Below are 27,658 nucleotides of genomic sequence, written 5' to 3'. Positions count from 1 at the left end.
ATGGCCCTCGCCGGCAGGACAGCGGCGTGGTGGGCGCGGCGGGCGCGGCTGCGGCCCCCCTGCCCCGCCGCCGCCCCGCTCTGCCTTGCGGCCTGGCTGCCCGCGACGGGCCGGCGGCGGTACAGCTCCCGCGGCAAGGTGCGTCCGCAGGGACGGAGGGGAGGAGGGAGAGATGGGTCGAGGACGCGGTTTCGCCTGCCCGAAGTTGTCCTGCGGAGGGCCTGCGTGTGGCAGGCGGCCTTTCCAGGCACGCCGTGTTGATGTCCAGGTGTTGGAAAGATAAACTGCTTGTTAGAATTGCCTTGTTGAGGTTTAGGGCTTGACATGCTTCAATGGTCTCAGACCTAGGGGCGAGTTTGCAGGCCACATGGACATTCGGCAGAACTCCCGAGATAAGGAAGAAGCTAATAAAGTCAACTCAGCAAGTGTGCTGGGTGAAGGATAATTCTGGTAAGGGGAGATCACGACCACAGAGTCGTGACCACCCACCCATGAAATCCACCAACTCTAGAAAAAGACTGCGCCTGAGGACTAACTAGCATAAGTGAGGGAATCAGATCCCTATGTACATGAGAACATGTACACGTGTTCTTTCGCACACTTTCTGATTATTCAAAGTGATAAATTCATTTGTATGACTGAAGCATTTTAAACAATGGTGACAAGTTTTTGTATCTCTATTCAACCTGTACCTACTCTAGAGAAAAGAAATCTTTTAAAGGCTGGGTCATATTGTACATAGAGACTGTAATCATGATTTATGAAAAGAAATTTCTGTTTTTCAGGAAAAATTAGATATGTCAATATATCCGGTTGAAAGCATTAGAAACTTCAGTATTATAGCTCACGTAGATCATGGCAAAAGTACACTAGCAGACAGATTGTTGGAAATTACAGGTAGGTGTTCTTATTTTATACTACCTTTTCTTGATATGGAAGGTGATGTCTAAGTTTCTATATCTTTGATTGTTACTAAAATTTCTAATATCTTTCTTCTAATGCCAGGTTACTTATGCTTTTAGGCTCTCAGTTGTGTAGTGTTACACATATGATGGACTTTGTGATTGAGATCTGCATACATGCAGGGGTAAGGAAGTGTGTAATTCACTCAAGGAAGTACGTATTTTGGAAAGAGACTGAAAAGGAGTGTACTTCCTTGTTCAAGATTTTACTCCTGTCATCCATTAGATCAGTACACAGCAAGTTTGTGATGTTTACTGCCAGTGGTAGGGGTGGACTGTCACAGCCTAAAGGTTCTGGACAGTAGTTTTCAAACATGTCATTGAAAGTGAGGGACTTCAGCTGCTTATACTTAGATGAAAGTAATGATGTGTCCTGTTGTGAGCAAACCATTCTTAACTGCCTTCCATGCTGCTGGAGTTCACTGATATTGCAGCTGATATGATGCTGTACTGTAAGATTTAGAAATCATAGAATCAGCTGGGTTGGAAAGGACCTCCGAGATCATCAAGTCCAACACTTGATCCACTACCGCCGTGTTTACTGGACCATATGGTGATGCAGCCCTATGTTGATTTAGATTCAGTGTGTGGAGTAGCTGCCAGTAACCGAATGTAAATTCCGGGGATTCTCAGCTCATACACAGACTTGCTTTTTTTGTTCACTCTGAGTGTCGGTGAATTTGTGTTACATTAATCTTGAGAGTCATTTATTTTGACTTCAACAGAGTGCTTCTTGGACTTCAGTGGTTTTATTTCTATGTTATTGTTGAGGATAAGGAAAATGCCCTGTTTAAAAGAAAAGTGAGGAAAGAAGTGCTAAGGGATCTTCACAATTGACTCTGAAACTAGACTTTCCTTGGAAGAGGTAGACAGAGGTTGCCTTAGAGGGTTCTCTAAAGTAGGCTGTAAAGCAATTGCTCTGTCTCTGAAGAGGATACTAATTTCAGAGCAGAGCTTAAATTAGCTGCTCAGAAATACTCTGGAAGAGTCTTGCTTTTCTCATTTAAGGGGTGAACAAAACCTGGGAGAGAAGCTTTTGATCAAAGTTATTTTTTTGTTATTACCTCCTATTTTTACCTGATGCCTGTGATAGAATGGAATTTTGAATTCAGGTCTGTCAGTCTAGGATAAAGCTATTCTTGCACTTGAGATTGGTGCTGGTTGGAGCTGTGGGCCATGGAGCTGCTCTTCAGTGATGGGAAGTCAAGTTTATTTAAGTGTAAAAATTATTTAGCACTGAATGAAACTTTTGCTTCCTAATCTCCGATTTAGACTTGGATGATATTGTGTATCCTGCTTATTCAGCACAGTATTTTATATAACTTAATACGTAAAATTTATTTATCAAATGTAAAGAGTGAAGGATAGTTTTATTTTTGATTAAAAATCTTAGTTTAGCTTAATCACATGGAAAAGCTTCATTTGCAGCTGCAAGTCTTGAGTTTTCTTGCTTAATGGCGTTTATTTTGAGAGCTAATGTAGTAAATAAGGTAATAAAGCTTTTTTTTTCTTTCATTTTTGTAGGAACAATTTCCAAAACTGACCATAATAAACAAGTGCTAGATAAACTGCAAGTGGAACGTGAAAGAGGAATTACAGTTAAAGCACAATCTGCATCTCTCTTCTACAATCATGAAGGCATAAACTACCTCTTAAATCTTATTGACACGCCAGTAAGTTAAATATAAAGAGTGTTGAAATCACACAAAGCTAAATGTCTTTATATTTAAAAGCAGGAGATTTCTGGCTTTTTGCGTTTATTCAGTTCCTCTTTTTTTTTTTTTCCAAAATGTGAACATATATATGAAAACATATACAAATGAAAACACAGTACAGAAGGCTTTGCAAAAGACTCTGGAAATACCTGAAATTGTAAACATTTGTTTCCTCCACAGGGCCACGTAGATTTCAGCTATGAAGTATCACGGTCACTGTCTGCCTGTCAGGGTGTCATACTGGTAGTGGATGCAAATGAGGTAGAGTTCTTAATTCTTGTTTCTTATTTAGAATTTCAATATTAGAAGATTAGTCGTGTTTGTTTTTTTTTTTTTAATTTTTTCACCACTGTTTTTGCCCCTCATTTATCTCCATAGAAGTATTATGTTTCAGAAGAAGAGCAGTGGGAGTTTAGAAAAAATCTAGAGACATACCACAGATCCATGACATAGCAGTAACAGCACAGGATTAGTGAAGAATACAGATCCTGTTTTTTGGAGAGTATGAACTCAGCAAATGGCAGTCTGGAGAACTTCTAGCTATTGTACTAATGAGTACTAATTGAGTACCTTCAGTTAACAGACTAGAATACGAGGATTATGGAATCGTGATTTTAAATATGGGCACATTATCAATGAAATAGTTTGTGACAATTTTCTCTGTGGTGTATTTATGATTGTATTGTACAAGGGTCAAATGAATGCTAGTGTTTCCCACGTTTTATGAAAAAATCCAAGCCCAACTACCTACCTACCTATCAATGATTATGAACGCTTGCTCCTTCTTAGCTTGATGGGCAAGTGGACTCTTTAAGGAAGCTTCAGTAATAAATATGTTCCCTACATGTGTTGATGTTTTTATATTTAATTTTTTTAATGTCACATTTAAATATTATGTGATTATTTGGTGTTCTGTATTTGTCTTTCAGGCAGAATGCTTACAAACTCAACTTTCTAATTACATTTTTTTAATAAGCATTCTTTATTGCTTCTTTATATTGCCTAAAAAGTTAGGCCCATGTATCCATAATGAATATCCTCATATAAGTAATCTTCCATTTGATCTGTTCTGAACAAAGGAAAGACAACAAGTAGATATTTTTTAACTCCTTCTGTTCCCCCCATCTCCACTTCTGCCCTGTCTGATCCAATTGTGATAATATTGCTTTATATTCTCATTCATTAGCATTTCTGTCTCTTTGTTTTCCCTGGTCTGTACTTGGATCTGGAAGGGAATCTTCCTTTTCTTCTAATCAGAGCTGTTTTGCTATCCTTATAAAAGAAATGTGAGGTATAAACTCTATCATTTGTTTTCTTTTGTGAAAGTAATTGTAAGGTAAGTTGAAGATATGTTCCTGATGCATGGAGTAATTAATCTTATCACAATGATAAACATCCCTTTTTCTTTGTCAGAGTCCATTTGTAAATAGTTTGTTGAGAACAAAAAATGTGTTCTTTGAGGTACCTGTTATTTATTTCTGGATAGCCAAGATCATAACATACACAAAAATATGTGCATAATGTATGTTATGTTATCTATAATAATTCTGTGAAAGTGGTCACACATATGGTATTATTAGTTTGTCTACTTATATTCAGATTATGAAAAATTATAATTAAGAAAGTTATTTTTTTTTCTCAGCAATTGTGTATGATCAATCACCTTTTACTTATTTTCCATCTCAGAAATAAAAAAGTGGATAGAATAGTGAAGTAATCCTAAATTGTATAGTAGGCCAAACACAAACACTCACCAAAACTCGGGAAGTTTCCGTGTCAAACTTTTACAATGCTTATTTTCTAGGGTATTCAGGCTCAGACGGTGGCAAACTTCTATCTTGCTTTTGAAGCACAGCTTTCAGTAATTCCTGTCATAAATAAGGTAATAAAGGTTTTAGACTTTCCTGTTAAATAGTTGGGTTGTTTGAGTGTCTAGAAGACTGATAAGAAATGTATCCTGAAATAGTATATAATGAAAGTATACAATTAAGTATATAATGAAAAAAGTTGTTATAATATTTATAATATATATAATACTACTACAGTGTAATAAGCATTTTCTGTATTTGTTGTCTGCTTAACATTTTACAGTAATTGCTTGGATGCTAATTTTTAATTTCATAAAATACATGTAGGTATTTAAAAAACGTAGCACTGAAATACATGACTTAGTGGTGGACTTTGCAGTGTCAGGTTTGCTGTTGGAATTGATGGAGTTAAAAGTCCATTGATACTAAGGAGGCTAAATGAGCAGCAGCTCCATATTTAAAAGGTGAGTTGTAGTTTTAAATGAAATCCAAGAGTTATGTTTTATACAATTTTGAGGCCTGTATTATTGGAATCACAAGATCAGTTACTGCTCAGCTTATGTTAATTGCTTTTTGTAGATGTATATTGTACTTAATGTTTGGCCCTGTAAGCAGTGTAGATAGCACTTAATGATTTCAAATTACTTTGTAAACTAAAGATTTTTACCAACTCTTGGACAACAGTGTTTTGCCTAATGAAACAAGCCAAAAATAGACTAGTTACAGGGAGGATCCTTCCTGAAGTCAAGGAAGGCAGACTTTCTAAAATTAATCTTGGTCATTTCTTGAAGACAGACAGTATTTACTCATAAATACATAAAAGTTTCTTGTTGTACTTCTGGAAAAAAGTGCTGGATCATGTGAAAGAGTGATTGCTTATATATTTAGCAGTTTGGTTTTTTCAGATTGACTTGAAGAATGCAGACCCTGAAAGAGTTGAAAAACAAATTGAGAAGCTGTTTGATATCCCTGCAGATGAATGCATAAGGGTAAAATCTCTTAAGTTTTATAACATGGCTGATGGTATAACAGTATCTCCTTTGTAGCTAGTGAAAGAACATGTACATGTAGTAAATCGAAAGGGTGCCATCTGTCTGCATGTCTTTTTCTGACAGATGAATTTATTTAAAGTTTGTCTTCTGTAAAAGGGTGGAGAAAATACCTTTCAGTTAAAAATTCTAGTATGTTTTGATGAATAGCATCAGAGATTTAAAACTTTCTCATTGTCAGTCTATAAATTGTTTTCGTTTCTATCATAACAATAATTGCTATTCACAAGAGAAAACATTTAAGAGTATAATCTATGAGAAAGGTTTCATAGTAATAGCATTCTAAAGTGTCCTTCTGACTGCTTTTATGGGTAGTATTATCTATGGCCACTAAAACTGTCTAAGTAAATGTGACACTATTTAATAGATATTGAATGAGTGTAAGTTGTGTCTTACAAAATTGTTGGATTTGTTTTAGATTTCTGCTAAAAAAGGAACAAATGTTGAAAAAGTTCTTCAAAAGGTCATTGAGAAGATCCCACCGTAAGTCTCTATTTAATTGTATATCTAATTAACATTGTAAGGCTTATTAGGAAACCGTGATTTGCATTTGTATGGTATTGGTAGTAGTTTTATACTTAATATGCATCTGATTTAAAGAAAATACTTTATAGAGAAATGTGAGAGTAATATAATGCTTGAGCTGGTTAAGTCAGTTTGAAATTTCAAATGAGAAAAAGTGACATTTCGGATTTGAGATGCCTTTAAAAACATGAATGTGTGAATATCAGCAGAGAAGAATTCTTTATTCTTAAGAAGTGGGATAGGAAAATTAATTCAGCCTGAAGTGAAAGATGAGAGATGAGCCACTAAAGGTGATACTTTTGTGACTTTTTATAGCTTCCATGAAGTGTTTGCAGGTATGTGCTGTTACCACTTTTGAACATCAAATTGTTAAAATGATAAAGGTAATTTAAATCTGTTGTGTTTAGAGTTTCATATCCTGAACCCGACCTTTAAAATAGACTTGTGAGAACTTGATGATAAAGCTGCTAAATTACAATTCAGTTTCAGTCAGCATATTGCTTTTCATTCGTTTTTTCCTGCTATTAAGTAATAATGGTAAGAGAGGGTCTACAGAAGGGCCACAAAGATGATCAAAGGACTGGGCAGCCAGCCCTGTGAGAAAAGGCTGAGAGAACTGGGCTTGTTCAGCCTTGAGAAAAGAAGGCTTAGGGGAGACCTTATTGCCATATTCTGGTATTTAAATGGTAGCTACAAAGAGGATGGAGACTCCGTTTTTACTAGGAGTAACATGGAAAAGATGCGGGTTAATGGGTATAAGTTAGTCCTGAGGAGATTTCAGTTGAACACAGGAGGAAAATGTTTCACAGTCAGCCATTAGAATGATCTCCCCAGAAAAGTGAGGAAGATTCCCCAGTATTGGACATTCTCAAGATTTGTCTGGACAGGGTGCTGGGCCATCTTGTCTAGACCATGCTTTTGCCAAGAAGGGTTGGACCAGGTGATCGTTGAGATCCCTTACAACCGGGTATACTGTGATTCTATGAAAGTTTTGGGGGTGGGTGTGTTTGCTCACTCAATATTAAATGAAAACACAATGCATAATATATTGGGGTTTTTAAAATTGTTTTTGTTGTTGTTTGTTTGTTTGTTTTTTTGTGACAGACCCCAGTGTAATACTGCTGATCCATTGAAAGCCTTAGTGTTTGACTCCACCTTTGACCACTACCGAGGCGTCGTAGCTAATGTTGCGCTCTTTGGTGGGGAGATTACAAAAGGGAATAAAATTGTGTCTGCACACACGAAGAAAAGATACGAAGTCAGCGAAGTCGGAATTCTAACTCCAAATGAGCAGCCAACACATAAGCTGTAAGTAAAATCTTCTTACAGTGGAACAAATCAGAAGTTGGTGTAAGCTACAAAACGCTTCATTTTCTGTTTGATTTTTGCGTTAAGTGATAAAAGCTGGGAGATGTTTAGGTTTTTTTTTTTGTTCTTTGGTGGTGGTTTTTTTATAATTATTATTTGTAATTTAATGCTCAGTGTCAATCTTTTTCATTTTGGGCATGCTGAGGCAGAAGGTTTTGGGGACTGCTTTTTGGGCGCTACTGGGGGAGGAAACCATTCTGTCATCTGTACTACATGGAACATCTGGACAGCTACTTTTTTTAAGACTAGCATTTGATATTCTTATTCAGCTGTCCAATTTACTTCTAGGAACTGCCTTGCTTGAGAGTGGAAGGGAATGGGGCTTCATCTTAGTTATTGCTGCAGCATATGTTAAGGGTGGAAAACTTAAAATCCATGAATACAACAGCTTCCAGAAACTGGCTTCTCATGGCAGCAGTGGGAAGAAAACCAGGTACTTAGAATTAGTGGAGAAGTTCTACCAGTTTGCATCCGAATATGTGTTAATTGCTATTGGGGGATTCTCAGTGAGACTACATTACTGTGTCTGGCGGGTTGAGCCCAGCCAGCAACTACGCACCCAGTCACTCATTTGCTTCTTTTTTATTGTGAAGCATGAGGTTATATGTCATGGAATATCTCTTTGACCAGTTTGGGTCTGCTGTCCTGGCCCTGTCACCTCCTAGGCTCTTTCCCACCCCATTTGCTTGGGGAGGGGCAGAGTGAGAAACATAGAGGGCCTTCATGCTGTGCAAGCAGTGTTCAGTAATAGCTAAAACATTGTTATCAAGACTGTTTAGTCACAAGTCCCAAACACATCATCATACAGGGCTGCTCTGAAGATAATTACCTCCATCCTAGCCAAAACCAGTATTTTACTTGGTATTTTACTTGGTATCTACCATGGGTTCCCCTCCAGTTAGCATTATCTGCTGATGGAAGGTGTTTGTCTCGTTTCTTCCTCTTAGTATATAAAACTTGCTGTGTTGACAGCTGGGAACTGTTCTGGCTTCTGTGTCTTAGAAGGAGCTTCTCAAGGGTCTAGCTCCATCTTTTAAACTGGGAATAATACAGAATTCAAAATCCAGGACCATAAATGTACTGTTCAGCTGTAACAGAAATAGAACTGCTTGAGGCAGTTCACAACTTTGAGGTGAAACAACTGAAATCTGGCTTCTGGACTATGGATATGGGCTTTTAGTGGGATGATTTATTTGAATTTCTGTCTGGGCTAAATCAAGTAGGAAAATATTGGAAATACTGCTAATGCCAAGAAGCATGCCTATATAACACCAATTTTATTTAGATATGCAGGACAGGTGGGCTACCTGATTGCTGGAATGAAAGAAGTAACAGAAGCCCAAATAGGAGACACACTCTTTTTGTATAAACAGCCAGTGGAGCCTTTGCCTGGCTTTAAGTCAGCGAAGCCAATGGTTTTTGCAGGTGAGGAGTAAACCAATATAAAGTGGAATTACTTTTTTTTCCCAATTACAAGAGAGCTGTTAGAGCTTTTAAAAGAATACGTGTGTATTAAGAGTTGTGAGGATTAGAATTTCAGCAGAGAAGTGTGTCATTTATGTAGCTTTGTGTAATTTTCCCTGTAACTTAACAGACAGGATTAATAATAGTTGCTGACTGGTTTTATATGAGTACAAGACTAACGTGTATTTTTTGCCATGATTACTTGGAATGCAGTTTCTAATTCCAGTAAACTCTTAATAGCTGGAAAAGAAGGATTGAGACCTAGAAGATCAAAAAAAAAGTAATTTGGGGGGAATTCTTCATATTGATAATCAGGTTTCCATAATTGTACTAATACAAATGCTACAGAAGGTGGCTTTAGAAGGAAATAAATTCTGTATATCATTTTTGAGACTTGTGGAGCAATGCATAAAAACTCACTTGAACTGTCTCATTGAGATTAGGCAGTCAGTCAGTGAATGTAGAAAAGTGTAATCTTCTAAATAATGTTTTTGTGGGCACATGTGTTGCTTCTTGGTGTAGAGTAATCTACATTTTCTGAAGATTCAGTGATGTGAAAAGTGATAAAGTAGAACCTGTTTTATGCAGTAATTATACAAACAGCTGTTTTTATTTATTTCAAAAAATATAGAAACATTTGCAACTTTCAAATGACACGTTTTATTTTCCATTCAGTCTTACCATTGAAGAAACATCTCAATGAAATCTGTCCACTTTTTCATGCATGCTTAAGCTATATGTTTACACTGCAGCCCTGTAAAACAGTGGTTATACTCAAGTGTGCATCTTCCACAACTGTGAAGGATTAGATGAGTACAGTGATCCTACCATTATGCTTTAAGTGTTAATTCTGAGGTAATCTAAAACTTTATTATTATGTTTTGATTAATTTTTATGAGGAAAAAGAATCCTTTATTTTTTTTCATGTTTAAAAACAACTGGAACACAAACTAAGCTATTTCTGATTTTATTACTGTGTTCACTGTCAGAGGCATATTTGGAAGCTAAGTACACTCTAGATAAAGCTCTCTATCACATCGCTTCTATCTAATATATTTTGACAGGAATGTATCCTGTAGATCAAACAGAATATAATAATCTCAAAAGTGCTTTGGAAAGGCTGACATTGAATGACTCCAGTGTAACTGTTCATCGTGACAGTAGTCTTGCCTTAGGAGCTGGATGGAGGTGAGGCTTTTATACTGCTTTAATTTTTGGAACTGTTCATAAATTGAAAATGCAGGTTTAAGTCAATTGAAGACAATTAAAATGAATTCAACATTAGGAGCTTTGATTCAAATTAATGATAGCTAAAGATCAAAAGCATTTAATTTTCTTACATTCTCTGTTTGCACAAAGTGAAATTTGTTGTGATTGATTTTTTTTTTTTTTCTCCAAGACACACAGTATTCAACTTTAGGATTATTTTGGTCCTTTGGAGGTTGTTTGCGATGCTTGATATTGCCACACTATCAGTGTAAATATGTTGGAGGGTGAAAAAAATCCACTGAAATTCTAGGAGATATACAAATACTTTTACCAACAGGTTATTTATTTTCCAGATTGGGTTTCCTTGGTCTTCTACACATGGAGGTTTTTAATCAACGTTTGGAACAAGAGTATAATATGTCTGTTATTTTGACTGCACCAACAGTTCCATATAAAGCTGTTCTTTCCTCAGCAAAGTTGAAAAAGGTATGTTAAATTAATTACAAATTTATATAAATAGCAGATGAGAAGCCTCCTATAATAAACACCTACAGTCTGTGTTTAAATGTAAGCTAGCACTGTATTTCATAGGAAATATTAGAAATACCAGTATTTAACTTACAACTTTTTTAAATTTTTTTTTTTAAGGATGTTAACTATTTTTCCTCCATCCACTTCAAGCACTCTTTTTATGTCTTACACTTGTCCCTGAAAATGGGAATATAGGACACATGTCTTGCTGTATTCTTTTAAGTACATACTGAGTGGACTGTATTAAAAGCAGGTGAAATAATCTTCCAGGCTTTATCAGGCAAAAAACATGAATGTTTTTAGGAACAGCTTGTAATGCTACTGTAGGCTGGCAGGGTCTTAGTAACTTAGAGGATAAGGATGAAGTAAGAAGGAAGATCCTCACTTTACAGGTGAGAGAGAGATGTGGAAAGATGGATAGAAAGGCTTTTTGTATTTCTCTCATTTCCCAAGTAAAAAGTAAATCTTGTAATATTTCTATATAATAATATTTAAAGATATGCTGATAAGGGATTTCTATATGTGATGTAGAAATCTCTTCTGAAATTGTTCTAGTTTTAAACTTGGGTTGCAGAATGCACAAACGTTTTCAAGCAATTGAAACATTTTTTAGCATTTTTTCAATGCTGTATTTGTCTCCTTTGCTACTTGTAAAATGATGCTATCCTGGTTTACTTGTTTCTTTTTAGGAGTATGGAAGAGGTGAGATTACTATTATCAACCCTGCTCAGTTTCCTGATAAACTTTCAGTATCAGAGTATTTGGAGCCAACTATTCTTGGTACTATTGTAACACCTCATGAATATATTGGGAAAATTATTGCTTTGTGTCAGGTTGGTATATAGTTTTAGTTTTGTCTTTTGCATTTTTAAGCTCTTTACCTCATACTTAAAAGTGAAGATACTAGATAGTATGATAATAGATATTAGTACTTAAATAGTATCTTTGACAGTAGTTATTAATTACTTTTGAAAGAAAAAATTATTTTTAACCTATTGTTTGTAACATTCTGAACTACAGAATGCATATATTGAAAATTAGTGATGAAGCTCAGACAATAAATGCTTGGTCTGTACTAGACTAACTCATATCTTGTTCTGTTTCCTGAAAGAATGGAATCTGCAGCAGGGGAATAAGATGTACTGTTTTTTTAGAAGTATATGGAAGAAAATACAACTTCTGTCAACACTTTACTGTGCACTCATGTATTTTTTTCAGTACTTCACTGAAGTAAATTTACAGTAGTGATGGCCAAACACATTTCTCCAAGTATATTTGGAATATTTTTAATTGAAAATGTTTTAACTACCATGCATATGGTCTTTATATTATTTTTTCACAATATTTTTCTTAGCTTTTAACATTGCAGAATACGTAATACAAAACAGTACAATACTTGTATGTCAGTACAGTGAAGAATAAAATCTAGTAAAAAGAATTCCTAAAGTAACTTTTAAGAACACCCTCCTGGGAGGAAAAAAGATGAGCCTGCAAGCCCAACTGTGTAATACTCCAGTTTGTGTGAAAATCCAATTTCAGTGAGACTTTATGGACAAATAATTATACATTTAAAAGGCAGCAGGAAGCAGAAGTTGTTAAGGATTTCAGCAGTTCAGCATTTAGAGGGGATAGGCTTGAATCATATGTCCAGATAAGTTACAACCACATCATTTATTACAATGCTGCCATTTGTCCTGGGACTTCAGTGAACTACCAATAAGAAGGTTACTTTGGGGCTTACCATACAGGAAATCTCTTTTGTAGCTGGATAGCTGTAAATTTTAATTTGCTTTTTATTTTTTTGTAGAAAACTTCTGTCAAGGGGAACTGAAACAATTTTTATTTGTCTAGGATCGCAGGGCAGTCCAGAAGGATATGTTGTACATTGATGAAAACAGAGTTATGCTAAAATACCTCTTTCCACTGAATGAAATTGTGTTGGATTTTTATGATGCTCTTAAGTCTCTGTCTTCTGGCTATGCAAGGTAACTACCTCCCCTGTTCCCCCTTCCTCCCTCAAGGGGGGTGTGGTGAAAAAAGATCTGAGGAACAGATACGGAAGGGCATGAGTGAAGAATATTCCTTTAAGATGGAAAATCTATGATGCAAATCTAGTCTGTCTTCACCTTTAGTGGATTATGTTTACTGTGAAAATGGATGGAAGTAAGTATGGAAAACATCAAAAGTGCATCACTACCTAATAATCATTGTCTTTGGTCATGTGTGTATTTTTCAAGTGCAACTCTGGAGTGGCACTGGCTCATCTATGTGAGTTAGGTGGTGCTTACTTGTCTGAAGTGACACAGGGCATTTTCTGTGAGAGGAATCACTGAAACTGTACTACTTATTGTATTAACTGTCTCTTGGTGGAAAAGAGAAAATAACCAAATTGGGTATTTAAAGCTAGTAAAAACAACATGAGATACTTAAACAATACTTACTTTACATATGTGCTTTATTATGGGAAAAAAGTAAATAATCTGTATTTTGAGACAAAATTTTCTGTTGTGTGTGGCTTCTATGAATTCAGAGGCCAGTACAACACTCAGATGTTTGTGAAGAGCCTTTGTGAGTTTAATGGCAGGGAAAATGTTGCACTGCACACGGCCTTGTGCCCCAGGAAGTGCAATAGCTCTCACAAACCTGGTAGGTCAAGATATTAGTAAGATATATTACACAGTAGGAACTGGTATGCCTAATTACATTCTTCATTTTCTAAACATAAAAATGAATTTTATTGAAGGACTGAATTGGCTTTGAGTGTGTATTTTCTTAAATATGCCTTATAAATGTAAGTAAGACATGTTTTGCCCAGGTTTGTAATATTTGCAGTAGAAGCATAAGCAAAAGTGGAGTGGCAAGGTAGAAAAAACAAGGGGTTGAAGATTTTGAATTTCTCTCCAGATGTAGCTCCCCAACTACATAAAACCCAACCTGTTTATCAGAAGCTATCTCATTGGCAGAATTATACTTGTTTTCCTTTGATTCAGACGTGATTGCAAACAATGTCGCATTATCTTGGTTTTTTATTTTTATTTCCTAATTGACTCCTTAATATAGTTTGTTTATCATTCTTCTGTTATATAAATATGTTCACATGACTATGATTTATTAAGCCAACTACGACAGAAGAACTTTGAAATAATCTCAAAAGATTTTCCCCTTTCTGTTCTGATATTTCAGATTTGACCAAATTATATTGGCATTGGTGATCCTCCACATTTATACTTAGACACAAGATCGATCTATCTGTCGATCTGTCTATATCTTGCATACATTATCTCTGTAACTCTTGCATTTTAAGAATTTTTTTGCAAACTGCCACACAGACAGCAAGTCCCATACCTACCAAAGGAGAGTTTGGCAATTAAGTGGAAAACTTAGTTGTCAGAATGATAATAGGGTCATATAAATGAGAGGATGAAAAGAAAGCAGTCCAGGATTAGCGTTTGATTCCTTTGTTATTCGGGACATTTACTGTTCAGAAGCTGTGTTGGAGGGTTCTGTTTCTTGGAGCTTGAAGGAGCCTCCAGCTGATAGAAAATAAGTGTTTGAATAAACCCTTTAAAAAACTGTATTAAGCATGTTGATTTCTGCTTGATTTATCTTGCTTAGTAGATTGGAAGGATATCCTGGAAGTCAGGATGACATCTTCTGCTGCATTGGAGGGGACATTATGTGCAGTATGTTTCTAGTCTGGTTTTGCACTGGGGAGATGTACTGAGAGACTTAAAAACTGTACTCCAATTTTACTAAAAAGTTCAAATGTTTTATTAAGAATTGTGTCTATAATTTAAAATTTATGGAACAAAGAACACAGAATATAAGTTTACAATATCATCACTAACTTCTGCACTGTCTTTTTTTTAGTTTTGATTATGAAGATGCAGGATACCAAGCAGCAGACCTAATCAAAATGGATATTCTTCTAAATGGAAATCCAGTTGAAGAACTGTCTACTATCATACACAAGTAGGTTGACTAGATTCTTTATGCCAAAGAAGTAAGACTTCCTATTAACTTCAATGAAAACATTGTCTATTAATAGGACTTGATGATCTTAAGGGACTTTCCTGACCTAAACAAATGTGTGATTCCAAGTGAATCCAGGTGTAGGTATTACTCTTATATAAGACAAATATGTATGTGCATCGAGGATTCACCACATCACCACTTTCATCACCACTGAAAAAGAGAGGCATTTTGTAATATGAAAATTAGGGAATACATACCATAATTAATAGCAATTTCTACTTTTCTTTCTCAGTTTAAGTGCTGGATATCATATTTTTTGTGGCAAATGTAGGGCACAGAGGTGAAGGAAAATGCATAATGCCAATCTTCTAAGGGGCTGGAAAAATTCTAAGTGCAGACCAGTCAAGGAGATGCCAGATGAATCATTTATGGTACTTCATACTGAAAGAAAGTTGGTTTTATTCTCCCAATAATTCCTGTTCTATAGAAGTTTGTTGTTATCTTGTCTCCAGCCTTAGTACCAGGAAAACGTAAATATTTACTGGATGCAATTACCTCAGAAATTTTTTTTGATAAAATGATTCAGTTTCCACGACTGTCTCACAAATTAAGGGTGAGGATAATGCCTTTCCCATTTCCAGCCTCTTCTGACAGTTTTTACAAGGTTCCCTTCTGTAACTTCAGCATCCCTTTCCAGTAATCCCGAGATCAACTTTTTATGGGTTGTTTGTTTTTGCATTCTCAAAATACTAATTTATAGTTGCTAAATATTGGTATATTTTCATATTTTTTTACATAAGTGCAATATTGAAATCTTTGGAATTCCATAACTCCAGAAGGTTGACATAGGAAAAGGAAACCCTTGCCTTGTTCAGATGGGTTATGGGGCTGGAGTGATGTGTTTTTCATAAATATGCAGTGTTTAACAATCTACCTGCATCTCTTACTCTGAAAAGATGCAAAGTGGAGCGGCTCACCTTGCGAAAGTTAGTTAGTTAGTTAACATGTATTTCTTGATCAATGTAACTTGCACCTCTGAACTGTTTCACTCACTAAAACTGATAGTCTTTCTTTTAGCTTTAGATTGCTAATGACTGGTTTTTTAACTTGTAGTCAGCATTCATTCTGCTCCTGCTGCAGGTATTCTCAGTCTTCCCACTGTAAAAATTGCATCTGTCTATATATAAAGCATTATGCTGAATTACATTTACAGAGATTACTGTAAGCTAGTATTAAGCTAGCAATTATTTGTTCTAATTATAAAAATAAATATCTGTATCTCCTAAAAGTGTAATGCTTAATGAACATTACTTAAGTACTTCATGCTTAAATCGTTTGCTCTGTACAGGTAGTAAGGAGTCACATTGTTGCTACCTGAAAATATGTAAAACTGATTTCAGCTGCATGTTGGTAAAAAATGTCTGCTAAATAAGGATATTTTTAGAGGGAACGGAGACCCATTTCTTTCCAATGGCTTATGAAAGTATGTTAGTAGCTTCTTTAGATCTTTTTGTTTTTTTCTCTTTCCAGAATCTGTAGCACATGCAGATGCTGAATATAGTTGGATAATTTTTATTAGCACATGACAGGAGTACATGATTATTTTTGTTGTTATATAAAGCCAGATCTTTTAAAGTATTTCTGTAGTATGTAGATATTTTGACCCTTTGGGCCTACAGTCAATGAAAATTCTCCTTGACCTAGTTTAAAATTTCATTTGAAGCTGTAACAGTATTCAAAATGGCTTCAGTGTGATGGATAATCAGGATGTTTATTATAAATATTTTAAGGCCTGCTGTTAATGCAGTCTTATCAGCTGTTAGTATGAAACAGGTGACATACAGAGATCACTCATTAGATGCAAAATTATGATCTGATTACCTTATCTTTTGAGCTAAAAAGAGGAAAACTTATACTGAAATCCTTTTATCAAACAGTTTCGTCTATGGACATATTTTTGATGTTGCATTACTCTTTCTGAAAACACTGGTTGACTTCCTTTTTCAGTGATAAGGCATATGCTACTGGTAAACTCCTGTGTGAACGTTTAAAAGAGGTTATACCTAGACAGTTGTTTGAAATAGCCATCCAGGCTGCTATTGGCAAGAAAATCATTGCAAGAGAAACGTAAGTGAAAACCATCTGTTCCCTTTTTTCCCCTCCATAATTTAAGTTATGTAAAGTACAGATTTTTAATGTCTCACCAAGTTTTATACATTACAGTATTTGATTTTAGTTCAAAGTTGTATTTTTCTTGTATATGCTACCAGACATGTTGAAAAAAAGAAAAAAAAACTAAACCCAATTTGAGCTGTGACTGTGACTAAAGACTTTGAATTACAATTATACAAAGAAAACGTATTTTTTATTTTAAATTGCTTGTGGTCAGCATTGCACTTAGTGGATAAAGCATAATGTCCAACACCTGTGTATCCATTTCCTCTTTGGCAGTGGAAAAAGTTTCTTCCTACGGAAAAAAATTAGCTAGTTGTGGAATAGTTAAATCTCTGGGAGAGTCAGCAAAAAAAGAACTGATTTGTGCTGTTCCAAAGGAAATATGTTGCAAGCTGAACAACAACTTTTTCTTAAGCAGCATGCACTTCTTTAGAGCAAACAGTTTCCTTGATGCTGTGTTTCTCGTCACATTTTTCTGTTGCTGTCTAAATAGGATTTAAATTGTGGTAAAATGATTATAGGTAGGAATTTAAGCCAAGGCGCTGTAAGAATTTGTGTTTATATCTATACACACATGGATGTAACACTTCCTATGAGCTATAGCAGAAGTCCTAGATAAAAAGGCAAGATTGTAATTTTTTTATGTACACACTATACACCCTATGGGGTATTTCTAGAATTAAGACCTGTGAATTGCATCTTCTGCTTAAAACTTCATCTCTTGTATACAAAACATGACAATGTTATGATGCCGATGCATCTTACAAAACTAGTAGAAAAACAATTAGCATTTTGCCAACTCAGTATTTAGCTTCATATATAGATGTTCTAATGCATTAAAGGTATATATGTTATTTTATTTTACAGGCTGAAAGCTTACAGGAAAAACGTTGTGGCAAAATGTGTAGGTATTTTTTTTCTTCTTTTTTTTTTTTTTTAAATGTTTCTGACATTTGTAAACCTGCTAAGATGATAGGCCCATGTTTTCCTAGAAACCCAGCAAAGACATGTTCTGCTTGCACTCCTAAGTATCAGTGGAATTTTAAGATACTTTTAAGCTTTTATTTTAAAATTCAACTCTTGCAGTGTCTAGCTGCAACTGGCAGTAAGAAGGGATCAGAAGAAGTAATGGCTTTTTCAAAGTTACATGCTTGAGTGAACTCATTATGTTCTAATAGTTGAAGACAGAGTAAATGTATGTGTGTACACAAGCATATGTGTAACTTCACATTTCCTAAATTGTTTTTCAGATGATAAAGTATAAATGTGCTTCGTAATAAAGCTTTTAAATATTGAATAGTTGGCTATTGACAAGACTTAACAAAGATATAGGAAAAATGTGATACCTCTTACTCAGCTTATATTTAGTTCTCTGAAGCAAATGTTGGAAATTATTGACCAAGTGTCCCTTTCTCACAACTGTAGCAGAATTCTTCTGCTGTGCACATGTGTGGGATGGTGTTTGTTCAGTGTTGTACAAGGGTTTAGTTTATTTTTCTAGATAAAAGCACATAGTGCTAGTCAAGATGCCTCAGTGTGCCTGAGCTGGCATCCTGCTGCTGTTCCAAGGGGATATGGATCTGATGTATTGTCTAGTGTCAGCCAGGCTTATATGAATGTGTATATTTAGGTAACAGAATTCAACCTTCAGGTGAAGGTTCCAAATGAACATGCTTACCTTGCTCCCTTGTTTTTAATGAGTGTTCTTTAGGCATAACTATTTGGAGTATAAAATAATCTTTTGTCTTAATATAACCAATCTTCCTGGCTTTTTTTAAGCCCTTGAATTTAGTGTTGCTGAAATGTACTGTAGCTGCATTTGTCGTTTAAGCTTACTAAAATATTTTTCCTTTTCACAGTATGGTGGAGACATTACAAGAAGAATGAAGCTTTTAAAGAGGCAGGCAGAAGGCAAGAGGTTGATGAGAAAAATTGGCAATGTGGAAGTACCAAGAGACGCCTTTATAAGTGTTCTAAAGAGAGAAACTGACAAGTAGAGCTCAGTGACATGATCATTCTCTCACCTTTTTGCAGACAGGAACACAGTGAGCTAATACATGATTTATCACTGTGAGAGGGAACGTACTTGACTTTTAATGGTGTAAATTAAGTATATCTGGGAAGATGAACTGAAAGGACTGTGTACTTAAAACGTACACATACTTGTAGATTATTATGAAATTAAAGTTCACTTGACTGAATTTTCATTGTATAGTTTTCATTGTATTTCACTGTTTTCATATTTTTAATACTTTAAAAATGTTTTATTTTTGCATTGCAAATCTACATATGAAAGAACAGGAACCACATGGCAAAAAGGTTATAAAAATACTTGAAAGGTGTGTATAGACAAACAATGCTGTGTTGGTTTGGTTTTTTTCTTGTAAAGTTTTAGCTGTTGCCATAACAATATCAAGCTGCTTCCTGTTTTACTACTTCTAAAGTTGCTGTTGTCAGGAAATCATCACCATGCTGGGAAATCACATTGGGGGAGAAAAAAGAAATCAAAACTTTTTTAATGTACCACCCTGTGTATTTTAAACTTGTTGAAGTGTATAAGTTTACCATTAGTACAGCCTAGCTATGCTCAGCTCCAGAGAAATCATAAGTTTTAATATATTAAACCACAGGATATGTAACTGTTCCACCAAAAGACCAATTCAAGCCTTAAAGAATTCCCTTGGCATGAAGGTTTGGTTAGAACATGTCTTTGTGTACTTGAAGTTTTATTTCTATTGTTAGTGAGTCCTCAGTTGAAAACTACAGTGGAGTGTGCTTAACATACAGTGTACACAAGGCAATCATAAATGCAAGTTAATGACCCTGCTATATACCGTGTTTACAACTGCTTGCCCACCTCCAAAAGCTTTTAAGACAGACTCTCCCATGCTTTTGTAATTTCACAGAACCATAGAACAGTCTAGGTTTGAAGGGATGTTAAAAGACCATCCGGTCCAACCCTTTATGCGAAAGGTGAGCCTAGATGAGACTCTACCACATCCTGAGGAGAAAATGTGATTTGTAATTAAGGCTGCCTGCATGTCATCTAGGTGAAGAGTTAAATTCTTCAAGTTCTGGTTTGTTGCACTTTCTCTCAGTGAGTATTTTACAAAAGGACATGATCCCACTGCTCCCCCCCAAAAAATCAGTGAACTCTCATCTTCCTCCTTTGGTGCCTGATCACTCCCTGAAGCCCTGAAGTATTTATGCATGACAATTTATATTAGAAATGAAACAATTTTAAAATTAGAGATTTATATTTAAGTTTTACTTATATTCAAAGTAGGAAATAACATTCCTTGTAACAGCTCAATGTTTATAATGATACAATGAGAAAGTGATTAACAGTTGGCTTTAAATGACCATTAAATTTGCAGACATTATGTTCCTGTAACTTAACATCTTTTCAGGCATTTAATAGTAACATCAATTATATAATTGAACAGGTACCTCCAGAAAGGAACATTTAGATTTTTCCTTACGTATAAAGCTTGATTACCAAAAATATAAAAATCCTAAAGTAACTTGAAATACATGAGAGGAAAAAGTGCTATGGCAGAAGTTTAATATTTTTATCCATGAAGTTATAACTTGCAAGAATTTGGTGCATTTTTAGGCACTGTTCTTGTATTTTCATTTGTCTGAACTATACAGCAGGTCTTGAGATGCCCAAAAACTGTTTAAGATAAATTTAAGGCAACCAAGTGCAAAAGCTCAGTGTATATTAGATACATGTAAACAGAACGTTTCATAGTAGAAATTGTACAACTATTACAAGTCCATAGTATTGACAAAGGCCAAAACCATTCTGCCTAGAGACACAAATGCAAAATGTAGTTACACTAATCAAGCCAAAAATTACAAATTCCAGGAAATAAAGTATCATCTTTAACACAAGGCAGATGCATTACACTGCTGTGCTAGAGTAAGTGCTCTGCTTTTCCCCTCTCTACATAACATGCAGTCTCTCACAGGTTTATTCTGTTCCATTTAGTGATGTACAACCCAACAGCAAAGCTCCAGATGTTTAAGCAAAATGCACAACACAGCAAACAGATGGAATGTGAATGTACAGATATTGGACCTTTTAAAAAATACAGTACCTAGGATTCCCCCTTTTAAACGGTTTTCAGCATATTGCATAGCAGTGAACTCATCTGCTACCTAAAACGGTTGCTGTTGACCCACATGGAGTTCCTCTTCAATTCTTCTTTCAGTTCTCTTTCATACTGTACAGTGGGTCCACAAGCTTATTGTGCACATGCATTAAACCTTGGGGGGAAAGCAACAATGCCAGCTTTACGTTACTTATAATTTTTCAACATGTCCTTCTATCCACATTTTTATTTGGAGTTTGCTTCAAAGTATACATTTTAAATAGTTCACTGAAGAGAACAATGTCTGTTTAAAGCAATTTAAAATCGGAGACAGTATATATATATATTCCTGTATCACTTGCGTACTAATGACATCTGCAGTATAAACTGAGCAGGGATCAGACATTTCTCTGATAACAGACCCAAAAAGCAGATCTGGAATGCTTCCAAATTCATTGAATACATCTTTTGTTCTGTATTAAAAACTGCATAACAGCAACATAATTCCCTCACACCATAATTTGTCATAAAAATCAGATATACACATGGTGATACTTTTACAGCTTGAATTCTTCAATTGCAATGTTCTAGCATTGTGGTATCACTGTCTGGTCCTAGACAGGCAAAAGCAAACTAAAACTATCCAGACTGTTAACGCAGATTCAGAATTTCAGTAGTTCAACTGAAATTCAAACTGTTCTAACTGGGCTTTTTTTTTTCCTCATACAAGTCATTCATAGCTATGACTGGGGGTGTTACTTTTTTCCTACTCAACTACTTCAATTCTGGAAAATGCTGAAGAGCGTTTAACAAAAAAAGATGCTTCCCTCTTTACTTTGTTATTACTTAGTAAAAATGTTACCTATATCTACCTATGTATGACACTGGGTCACTGGCAGGTTTTTAAACTTCATTTCACCTTAAGGACTAATAGCAGTAACTGATCAACATTCACAATCTGCAAAGTAAAAGTCCATTTTAGCATCAAACTGAAGACTAACTTCTAAAATTAAAATACGTAACATTACGAGTCATTTTCTTAAATACCATGAAATAAATATGCAAGTAGTACATAAATACCTTTGCTAGATGATGCACCTGGTGGCAACCTTAGTGTCACTGCAGCAACATGCAATAACTATACAATTTTAAGGTCATTACTGTAGTGACCACAACAAAAGGTGTTTTATGCAGCATCTATGACTAATCATTGTGTCATCATTTAATATAAAATGCAGATATTAGATCAAGTATAATATTTTTCAGTTTAACAGTGAGAAAAATTAAGTATAGATTTGATGTAAAGTCATTTGTACTGAAAGAGTAACAGCTGCACACACTGCTCAAACTAGAAACATGTTTTGAGCTTCCTACCAGTGTTTTTCTCTTCTAAAAAGAGGAAATGAAAAGGAGATAATTACTCACTTCCTAGACACATGAAAAATGCTTACTAAGTATTGCCTCTGCCATACTTAATGAAGAAGATTTAAATCCTATTAGTGAAATTGTTACAGGAAAATCAGTAAGAAACAAAAGGGTTTTTTTAAGGTATGCGTCCCACTGTATATTCAAGTATGTTTTGGATAAACAGATTTCTGCATACAGTTTTAAAAGGAGCATGCACAAGTATGCAAAAAACCATCCTAAACTAACTTATCTGCAGAAAAATTAGTAAATTCAAAATTCATTTTGTTTCATTCTTCAAGAAAGTTATTTTCCCTTTCACCATAAGAACATTTAAGTACACTTCATACTTCTAGCCTATAATAGGTTTTCAGAAAGTTAGAAAAAAGTGGAGTAAGTTATTCTATTTACCAGCCAGCATGGTACTTGATTATAAAAAAAAAATAAAATTGCAGTTTCATATAGTACCTCGAGTATTTTTAAGTAGTGAAAAATCCCAGTAAATCACTACCATAAATAGCAGTATTAAGAACTACCTAGCTTCCTTAAGAAAACTAACCTAAAGATCAAGATTCAGAAATAATTCCAAATTTGACCCACATTGATCTCTCCTTCATCTTTAAAAGGGAAAATCTCACTGATTTGAGAGTAGGTAAAATTAAGCAAGTTTACAGTAAACAGTCTTTTTAAGCATTCTATTGCTGTATATTGCAGGGTTATTCAATACAGTGTGACACAACAGCACACATTCATAAATTGTAGCCCTTGATGTTTTTAAAGCAATGTTCAGTGTCATTCATACCTAGTAATTCTACATTATGTTTATCTTTCCCAAGTATAGCCTCTGTTTATATGAAATACAGGATAATGTTTAAAATTTATCCAAGCAGTTAAAGAAGCTTATCTTTGAAAACAACAATATCTAGCAGTGTGATACAGTTAAAGACTAACCCTCCCCCTACCCTGCAAATACATAGCAGAGGACAGCATACTGAAAAAATCCAAAATTAACAAACTGGCCACAAGTGATATCAGGATAAAAATCACAGTAATGTCCGAATTGCAGTCTAATACATACAAGAGCACTGCTGATATAATGCTTTAAAAAAGAATTTAATAAATTACAATCTTTATCTCTGATACCTCAACTACTACAGGTACCCATGCTAGTGAGAAAGACGACCATTTCACACAATTCCATGTGCTGTGCTAATACAGTCAGGAGAAAACTACTTTTCTTAGCTTCCACAGTCTCAATGAGACAATTCAAATTAGGAAGTCTCAATGACTATCAAATATCCTGACTTCAATTTTGCCCCAATATACCTACTACAAATATGAAAAGCACAGTACAAGTGTGCAATGTGTTCAAAGTCAGTATAGATTGTTATGCTAATTGCACTGAATGAAAAATGTCCTCGTGTGGCTTCAAAGTCTGTATCATCCATTTCCAGTTTACTAGACAGCATGTTACAGCACATAGCAAAGGCAGCATGAAAATATATCAGGATTAATAAATGTATTGAGTTTTTTTAAGTGAAACTTTCCATTATAGTTATGACCTGTATTCTGGAACACTGCTGCTGTTTGACGTGGAAGATTACTAAATTATTGTTTCAAACTAGAAGCAAAGGAAATGTTTCTCCCAAGTAGATTTGTCAGGAATATAAGCAGCACAAGTTATGCCTCCTAGCAATTTTCCATACACAAGAAATAAGTTAACAGTTAGTATTTTGAACATATAACATTATACATTAGGTACTGTAAAGTGTTGAAGGCTCAGACTTAAATCAATATAATTTTAAATCTGTTGGGTTTGCATTTTTTGAACACATGTAACCTCCGATTCAGTGCTCACCTTTAAAGTACTTCACAGTTTTGACTCTTAGTTCTAAAGTAGCATCTTCATCACACACAAAGATTGTGCGAGGGTGTTGCTGGAAAGCAGAAACTGTCCACATATGATTGACTCCTTCTTCAATTGCTTTGTACAGTGCAAAAGCCTTATGTGCACCTGTTATAAGAATCATCACCTGCAAAACAAAGGTCTCTTTACTTTCAATCCCAGTATCAATACCAACTAGTCTTGAAAACACACATGCAACTAGAACTAAATGAGTTCTTACTTCTCTAGCATCCATCACTGTACCCACACCAACTGTTAGCGCCATAGTTGGTACTTTAGATAAGTCTCCATCAAAGTATTTAGCATTTGCCAAAATGGTGTCCATTGCTAAAGTCTTTAATCTTGTTCTTGAAGACAAACTTGATCCGGGTTCATTGAATGCAATGTGGCCATCTGGACCAATGCCTTTTCAAAGTTAAAAAAAGTAAATCATTCCAGACCTGAGAGTCAACAAATATCCTCAAACATCTTAAACGAATAAACAATTTTTAGGACTCATTCTTTTCTTTCCCCATTTTCAATAAAAAACATTCTAAACTTAATTTAATTAAGTCATTGGAAACCTGGACACCAACTATTCTGCTTTGGTATTCATACTGATTCTTTGTTAGTTACAGAACTTTCTTGCACCATAACTGAGAAGTCTAGGCTTAGCCAAGTCATGAAAATAATGATTAAAGAATCAGTGTACATGCTTGAATAGAAACTAACCATAAAGCATTTCCTCATACCTCCAACAAACAGATCAATCCCTCCCGCTTCTTCAATTTTCTTTTCAAATGCATCGCATTCCGCCTGTAAGTCTGGAGCATTCCCATCAAGGATATGAGCATTATTTGGATCTATGTCAATATGCTTAAAGAAGTTATTCCACATATAGGAATGATAACTCTCTGGATGATTTCTAGGGAGCCCTGAAATCATTTAGAGTGAAATTAACATAAGACAAGAAAGATTTAACCAACCAGCCTTAATTCTAGTTTATTTGTAACCGATGTAGGGCATGCAAGGCAAACCTAACTGAGTCAGATAAAGCAAGTTTGGAAATAATATTGAGAAGAAAGTTTTCCTGTTGGCATGCACAAGGTAATTGGTTTGCATTCACTTCACATATGTCTTATCACAAAGAGTATTAAGTCTTCAACAGACATGCAGTCACAATATTACATTACAATGTCCTTTCTGCACTGTTTATTTTTGCATTTTTGTAGATAAATAGAGAAAAATGCTTAAGATGACCCCATGGACAGAAATTTAACATAAGAGTACAAACATACTAGACTGATCTCATTCTTTGACAAAGTACTTAATAGTTTTTATAAGGAGGAAAAAAATAACAGTACAGTGTGTTCTCAAATAATAGCGCATCTTACCTACATATTCATCCATGTTGAAAGTCTTTACATATTTGAAAGAGAGATCTCCATTTTTGTGATATTCTATCAGCTTTTTGTAGCATCCCAAAGGCGTACTACCTGTTAAATAAAATTTTTCTACTATTCTATGTATCTGCACAACATTTTCAGTGTATTTAAATCTCTTCGTAGTCAAATTTTGCTACAATACTTTTAAACATAAAAGCAATCTGCTATTTCTCATTTAGTATTTCTAAGCTTCTCAAACATTAAAACTTTTCACACAAAGCAAATCCATATTTTAAAAAAAATTACGTTGGAGTATTACCAAAAATAATATTTATGTTCTTTTAAATACTGTATCTACTAGCAATGACACAAACATTGTTCTAGGTTTACTTATTTACACAGACTTTGAATAAAACTTGCCTGTTGGTAGACCAAGCGTGAAATATCTTCCTTGACTTGGCTTGAACTGGATAATACGATTACAGATGTATTTTGCTGCCCATTCACTAGCCTGATCATAATCTTCAAGAATTACTAGCCTCATTGTGGCAGTGAGGAACTTGTATTATAAAACAAACTTAAACCTGGAGAAAATGTCAAAGTTTTAAAAATAAGCACCCTATGAATAGTTGTAAAACTCTTAGATAACAGTGGAGATAAAAAATAACCTTTCATGCCGATCACTTGCATAAGCATAACACATTCTTGCAGTCCTAGTTCAAGCTGGACAATCAAAAGCAAAGCTACAGAATCCAAATGAAAGATTCAAGTAAAAATATTTATTAAAATTCACAGACTAATTTAAAGTAACTTAGAGGAAAAAGCTAAACCAAAATATGAATAAGCCATTTTGAACTTCAACATTTTAGTCAAGTATTACTGTTAGAAAAGAGGAAATATTCAAACGCTGAGATTAACTCCTGTTTCTTATGACCAACTGAAGGCCTAAAATTTCAAAAACAAGGCCCAAAATAGCCCCATGTTTCTCTATTTAAAATACCTAATTGGAAGTAAATAATTAAAATTCCTTTCACTGCCATTCTAGCTCCATAAAATGCTTCAGTATGTTTATTAATCTGCAAAAAAAAGTTAAAGCATTAGATATTTGAAATGTGACCTCATATTATCTTTCCCTGCGAATTGTAAACCTTTTTTCTTTTAGAAAGCTTTATTTTGAGCGCAATGGTATCAACTTCTAAGATGAATATCCAGAAAAGAAGCTTGCTCGCTAGATGTATACAAGCATCTCTTGCATTTAAGTGAAACTCATTTTACCACGAGAGCTTAACAGAGTCAGGTAATTACCAGAAAGACTGGGGCTCTTAAGCCAGTTTGTGATGTATTATTCTTCTCTTCCCAGGTCTGAATGTGCTTGGCATTAGCCAAAAAACAACACAGCTGCCAGAAGTCCAAGGCCAGCTAAGTGCCAAACCACCTGTAGTGCACACTACTCTCAGCTGACCCAAAACGAGAGTCTGGTTTTAAGCACAAATATGAATTAAAATACATTTGTGTTTCACAGGGTGACATCTGTTTGTCCCACTAAAAGAAGAAAGAAACGCCGTATGCTGCTTCCTCTCCACGGGCAGTTGAGCCGTGACAAGTCAAACTCACCTTTGCAGAGGAAACGCTATTACACAGACACCAAAAGGAGCTCACATACATGCCCGAGGAGCACAGAAAAGCAGGCCAGCAGGAAGAGACCCCGCGGCTTTAAGGGCGGCCTCATAAACCTCCAGCGATTTTTCCCTGGAAACACGGGGATGCTCTTCGACAGCAGCGACCCGCGGACCGCACCAGAACGACCGCGGATTTTCGGCTGAGGGCACTTTCTTGGGGGGTGTTGGTAAACCCACACTGCTGGAGAAAGAAACCCACTGCCGGACCGCCGCCGGCGCAGCCCGGGGCCCGCGGCCTCCCCTCCCCTCCCCACGGCCCGCGGGCCCCGCCCGCCCCGCTCACCCCCGGAGAGCCCGCGGCGGCCACGAGCGGCACCAGCACGGGGAGGACGGGGAGGAGCAGGATGAGGAGCAGGAGGAGGACGGAGAGCGCCGCCCGCCCCGCAGCTCCCGCCCCGCCGCCTCCAGGAGAGCCCAGCGCGACCCG

The 27,658-nt window shown here is 35.6% G+C and overlaps 2 protein-coding genes across 7 annotated transcripts; one reads left to right on the top strand and one right to left on the bottom strand.

Annotated features, from left to right (window-relative positions):
• Positions 1-18,982, top strand: GUF1 (GUF1 homolog, GTPase). Its single transcript, XM_017834240.1, has 17 exons — positions 1-138; positions 786-897; positions 2,487-2,635; positions 2,858-2,938; positions 4,482-4,559; positions 5,391-5,474; positions 5,953-6,017; positions 7,164-7,367; positions 8,713-8,852; positions 9,956-10,079; positions 10,454-10,586; positions 11,321-11,464; positions 12,483-12,616; positions 14,502-14,603; positions 16,614-16,733; positions 17,649-17,685; positions 18,641-18,982. Exons 1-17 carry the CDS (start codon positions 1-3, stop codon positions 18,776-18,778), a joined length of 1,983 nt encoding a protein of 660 aa, XP_017689729.1. The 3' UTR covers positions 18,779-18,982.
• GNPDA2 (glucosamine-6-phosphate deaminase 2) lies at positions 9,398-27,658 on the bottom strand. 6 transcript variants are annotated; one of them, XM_017834570.1, is made up of 7 exons: positions 27,515-27,589; positions 27,167-27,409; positions 25,973-26,136; positions 25,562-25,663; positions 24,920-25,102; positions 24,141-24,593; positions 20,028-21,053 (listed from the first exon to the last, which is right to left on the bottom strand). In XM_017834570.1, exons 3-7 carry the CDS (start codon positions 26,094-26,096, stop codon positions 20,995-20,997), a joined length of 921 nt encoding a protein of 306 aa, XP_017690059.1. In that variant the 5' UTR covers positions 26,097-26,136; positions 27,167-27,409; positions 27,515-27,589; the 3' UTR covers positions 20,028-20,994. The 6 variants fall into 6 exon arrangements, 5 of the variants coding, with proteins under 5 accessions (XP_017690059.1, XP_017689976.1, XP_017690140.1 ...); XR_001877892.1 differs by lacking the exons at positions 27,167-27,409; positions 27,515-27,589 and adding an exon at positions 9,398-9,645 and having other exon boundaries at positions 20,885-21,053; positions 25,973-27,155; XM_017834487.1 differs by lacking the exon at positions 27,167-27,409 and having other exon boundaries at positions 27,515-27,626.

This window comes from Lepidothrix coronata, unplaced genomic scaffold, assembly GCF_001604755.1.
Source record: "Lepidothrix coronata isolate B3197 unplaced genomic scaffold, Lepidothrix_coronata-1.0 Scaffold0, whole genome shotgun sequence".
In the NCBI taxonomy this organism is placed as follows: Eukaryota; Metazoa; Chordata; class Aves; order Passeriformes; family Pipridae; genus Lepidothrix; species Lepidothrix coronata.
The sequence above is the reverse complement of the archived record's forward strand: the minus strand, read 5'-3'. Positions and strand labels throughout refer to the sequence as shown.

Bases quoted from the DNA above. Each gene is read 5' to 3' on its own strand.
- GUF1 (XM_017834240.1), top strand. From the start codon at position 1: ATGGCCCTCGCCGGCAGGACAGCGGCGTGGTGGGCGCGGCGGGCGCGG. The intron at 2,636-2,857 runs GTAAGTTAAATA...TTTCCTCCACAG, and splicing joins TAAATCTTATTGACACGCCA to GGCCACGTAGATTTCAGCTA. The intron at 4,560-5,390 runs GTAATAAAGGTT...TGGTTTTTTCAG, and splicing joins TAATTCCTGTCATAAATAAG to ATTGACTTGAAGAATGCAGA.
- GNPDA2 (XM_017834487.1), bottom strand. From the start codon at position 26,096: ATGAGGCTAGTAATTCTTGAAGATTATGATCAGGCTAGTGAATGGGCA. The intron at 25,103-25,561 runs GTAAGATGCGCT...AAATGATTTCAG, and splicing joins CAACATGGATGAATATGTAG to GGCTCCCTAGAAATCATCCA. The intron at 21,054-24,140 runs GTGAGCACTGAA...TTTCCCCCCAAG, and splicing joins AACTGTGAAGTACTTTAAAG to GTTTAATGCATGTGCACAAT.